At 39.8% G+C, this 4,864-nt stretch overlaps 1 protein-coding gene across 1 annotated transcript in view; it reads left to right on the top strand.

The window, feature by feature from the left end:
* Positions 1 to 4,864, top strand: part of DECR1 (2,4-dienoyl CoA reductase 1, mitochondrial) — a 26,486-nt gene that overhangs the window by 13,271 nt on the left and 8,351 nt on the right. The window contains exon 5 of the mRNA XM_009324432.1: positions 1,324 to 1,471. Coding sequence (XP_009322707.1) covers positions 1,324 to 1,471 — 148 coding nt within the window. The remainder of the gene's footprint in view (positions 1 to 1,323; positions 1,472 to 4,864) is intronic.

The raw sequence follows: 4,864 nt of genomic DNA, 5'->3' as shown, positions 1-4,864 counted from the left end.
CGTGAGGAAAAATGTCTTTGCTGAAAGAGTGGTTAAACATTGGAGCAGGCTGCCCAGGGAAGGGGTTGAGGCACCATCCCTGGAAGTATTTAAAAGACGGGTAGATGAGGCGCTTAGGGACATGGTTTAGTGGGCATGGTGGTGTTGGGTTGATGGTTGGACTCGATGATCTTGGAGGTCTCTTCCAACCTTTAATGATTCTATGATTCTATGATTCATATATACCTACATACTTCAGAGATTGTATCATGCAGTCCTTAGTTCACTAGTTTTATTATTGTGTCTTCGCTGTATTTATTCAGTGATTCAAGTAACCTCCTCAGTATCTTGAGGTGTTTGGATTTTTTTTTTCCTTCAAACTGTGGGGAGGCCTTTAAATTGTATTTGCCATTTATATGTATAATTTATGGCTGTTGTATTTTATTTGTTTTATATTCATGCGATATGTGCTGTGCTCTGTTTTGTTACTGAAAATTCTAATATCTTAATTTAGCCCAGAAGTTCTTCAGGACAAAGACACTGTTTTATGTGCAAACCTACATGAATCTAGGTGCCATTCCATAAGTAATACACCATTTTATTGATTCAGCACATTATATTATTATTAAATACACAAGATCTGGCCACATAAGTTTTGGTTTAGAAACTGCTTATGTGATGTTTAGTCCCCTTAAAAAATATATCTGACTTGCTAGCTTGAAGGGCTAAGCAGATGATGTATCAAAAGTATCCTCTGCCTAATTATTGTTTGTAGAAAGGCAACAAGTGATGGATATATGTCTATTCAAAAAAAAGTTTTGTAGTGGTTGCTTGCAGTTCACTAAATCATAATATTCTCTTTGTCACAACTGATTAGACTTCCTGTTAAGCAACGGTCAGTTAATCCAGACTTTAGTCATCAGGTTACCTGAACTTCTTTTGCTTTTATTCCCATGCATCCATTACGTTAAATGAGATATGTGACCTTGGAGCTTGGTGGGGACAAACTTTCTGTTAAGATGCACTTGAGACACTATGGAAAATAGCGACTTAAGTCACCCTCTACACTTACAGTTCCTCAGTACTAGACTAGTAACTACAGCAGTTTGGAAATACAGCTCATTTTCTGTTACTGATACATATCTATACTGCAGATATTAAAATTTCTGATGGATTATTTTCTCTCTCTCTCCTCTCCCCCCCCCTCCCCCCTGCCCCTCATTTGATGAGGATATTTCTACTTTCCTACCTGGAAACACTAAGAAGTTCCTTGTAAATTCTTTGCTTTTCTCTCAGGAAGAGTTATTTTTAGTTAACACTTAGGTTTTCCTTAATGTGTTTCAGGTTGTGATAAACAACGCAGCTGGAAACTTTATTTCCCCTTCTGAACGACTTTCTGCTAATGCATGGAAAACGATAACTGATATTGTGCTTAATGGTACTGCTTTTGTAACTCTGGAAATCGGAAAGGAGCTTGTTAAAGTACAAAAAGGTATCTTAAACTTAAGATAAATGGTAACTACGCATTGTGACATTATTACTTGCTTTCCTTGCCTTACTATTATTAGAGCCAGTTTTGAGAGTTTGAAAAGAAACACAATTTTTAATATTCTACATCTTTTTTACAAAGAAACTTCATTTTGAGTAAAGCCATACTTAAATATCACACAGTAGAACTGGCTAGCGATTACTTCATTGTAGAATCTGCCCTTAAAATTGGACCCAGAGGCCATGAGGTTGAATAAAAAAATCTGATTGCAGAGTTTGTACTAGTTATAAAATGTTTTTAAAATTTTAAAAATAAGGCTTTGTTTAAAATATATGTTATTTCTTTTGAGTCTTCTATATCTATGTTGGTTTAATTGAGCAACTGAACATGTGGCATTTATTTAAATGAACAGCAAGTCAGGATATCACTTCAAATTTTCCTCCTACACTTAAATAAAATTCACAGCTGTGGTATTTGACTAATAGCACTAGAGAATATTACCTTTGAGATAATTTGAAAAAGAAATTAAAAATTGAAATCAGTATTAGGTTTTATCTTCCCAGGTATAATTCTTAGTTCTAGACTACCTAGGAGTTTAATCCAATATTTTGGCTTTACCTTAAAAATATGATAGTTCTTTGATACACTATTTAGCCAAAGATTTACTTAACCAGGTTATTGTCTTTAAGGGAAAGATAACGTATGCCCTTCTATGTTATATCATAGATTATATACAAAGAACTGCTTTCATTTTACATTATCTTCTAGTTATGAATTGGAAAACATTGAGCTTATTATTTGATCAGAATGCTATCATCTCAAATAGCATTTAAAAGCAGTGAGGTATATTATGGTTTGCCATGTGGCCTTAGTTCTGAATCCTGTTTCCTAGGTACAGCCACCGTGTTGAAATAATCCTTTTGTATTTGCACTGTATTTCTCTAAGTCTTGAATTAGTTGAATTTCTTCAAAACTCCTCTCCAAAAAGTACCCAGTGGGTTTATGCTATTTAATGATAACAATATAAAGTTAATGTTGTTTCAGTAAGTCTGTAACAGTTTTGGTCAGTTGACAAGGTATTTCCCACATATATTTTAGCAGCACCTGAAAAAAACCATTTCCACCATTCTAGTGCTAATATCCCCACATTAAAAACCCATCCCCAACTCTGACTTACTATATCATTATAGCAAACTATTGTAATAGTTTGCTTTATGGCCTTCCAGTTGCATGCAGTGTCTCCCTATAGTAATATGAAATACGGCTTTAAAAATGCCTTTGTCTCTGCTGCTGTTGAATGAAAAGCTACTTTCCTTGCTTCCACCTTCATGTTCGGCAAAATCCAGAAGTCATTCACCTTCATGCTGTCTCTCTTCCTCTAAGCTTCCAAAACATGTGAATTTCTTTTGCTATTATTTGCATGCCTTCTTTCTAGGGGATTCCATTTGTATGAAAGACTTTTTATTTAAGGCTTTCTTTAAGACATGTTTTTGCAAGTAAATCAGGCATACCTGTTTGTCCTCTCATTCTCCACCTTCATTTTCTTTTTACTTGCTTGTTTTATAAGTTTGAGCAGAGACCTTAGTTTCTGCTACCCAATGCAAATATTTTAGAACAACATAGTCTCTGAGGATGCTATATATCTGACAGTTACTAGAACACTGGCACATCCTTTAGGTCTGCAGCATGACCTACATTAAACTTAATTTAGTAAATAATAAAAGTGCTCTGATTTTAGACTCTTAAGTTTGTACTGGTATTTAAAAGGGATTTGTAATCTGCTAGTGTGTTATTTATTTATGCACTGAAGTTTTACAGAATTAGAGGAGTTAATTGGTTAGATATTTTATGAATATCATAGAATCATAGAATGGTTTGGGTCGGAAGGGACCTTAAAGATCATCTAGTTCCAAGCCCCCTGCCATGGGCAGGGACACCTTCCACTAGACCGGCTTGCTCAAAGCCCCATCCAACCTGGCCTTGAACAATTCCAGGGATTGGGCATCCACCACCTCTCTGGGCAACCTGTTCCACTGCCTCACCACCCTCATAGTGAAGAATTTCTTCCTTATATCTAATCTAAATCTACCCTCTTTCAGTTTAAAGCCATTTCCCCTTGTCCTATCACTACATGCCCTTGTAAAAAGTCCCTCTCCAGCTTTCTTGTAGACCCCCTTCAGGTACTGGAAGGCTGCAAGAAGGGTCTCCCCAAAGCCTTCTCTTCTCTAGGCTGAACAACCCCAACTCTCTCAGCCTGTCTTCATAGGAGAGATGCTCCAGCATCATCCAGGATCATCTTCATGGTCCTCCTCTGGACTTGATCCAACAGGTCCATGTCCTTCTTATGTTGGGGGCCCCAGAGCTGAATGCAGTATTCCAGGTGGGGTCTCACCAGAGCGGAGTAGAGGGACAGAATCACCTCCCTCGACCTGCTGGCCACGCTGCTTTTGATGCAGCCCGGGATACAGTTGGCTTTCTGAACTGCAAGTGCACATTGCCAGGTCTTGTTGAGCTTCTCATCAACCAACACCCCCAAGTCCTTCTCTCAGGGCTGCTCTCAATCCATTCTCCACCTAGCCTGTATTTGTGCTTGGGATTGCCCTGACCCAGGTGCAGGACCTTGCACTTGGCCTTGTTAAACCTCATGAGGTTCACACGGGCCCACCTCTCATGCCTGTCAAGGTCCCTCTGGATGGCATCCCTTCCCTCCAGCATGTCGACCGCACCACACAGCTTGGGTCATCTGCAAACTTGCTGAGGGTGCACTCAATGCCACTGTCCATGTCGCCGACAAAGATCTTAAACAGTGCCGGTACCAATACCAGCCCCTGAGGAACGCCACTCGTCACTGGTCTGCACCTGGACATGGAGCCTTTGACCGCACATCTTTGAGTGCAACCATCCAGCCAATTCCTTATCCACCAAGTAGTCCATCCGTCAAATCCACGTCTCTCCAATTTAGAGACAAGGATGTCGTGCGTGACAGTGTCAAATGCTTTGCACAAGTCCAGGTAGATGACGTCAGTTGCTCTTCCCTCATTCACCAATGCTGTAACCCCGTCATAGAAGTCCACCAAATCTGTTAGGCACGATTTGCCCATAGTGAAGCCATGTTGGCTGTCTCGAATCACATCCTTATTTTCCATGTGCCTTAACATAGTTTCCAGGAGGATCTGCTCCATGATGTTCCCAGGCACAGAGGTGAGACCAACTGGCCTGTAGTTTCCCGGGTCTTCCTTTTTTCCCTTTTTAAAAATGGGGATTATGTTTCCCCTTTTCCAGTCAGTGGGAACTTCACTGGACTGCCACGACTCAAATATGATGGATAGTGGCTTAGCAACTTCATCCGCCAGTTCCCTCAGGAACTGCAGGTGGATCTCATCGGGGCCCATGGAC

Source organism: Pygoscelis adeliae, unplaced genomic scaffold (assembly GCF_000699105.1).
Source record: "Pygoscelis adeliae isolate BGI_AS28 unplaced genomic scaffold, ASM69910v1 Scaffold145, whole genome shotgun sequence".
Classification (NCBI taxonomy): Eukaryota; Metazoa; Chordata; class Aves; order Sphenisciformes; family Spheniscidae; genus Pygoscelis; species Pygoscelis adeliae.
This window is presented reverse-complemented; position numbering and strand designations above follow the sequence as displayed.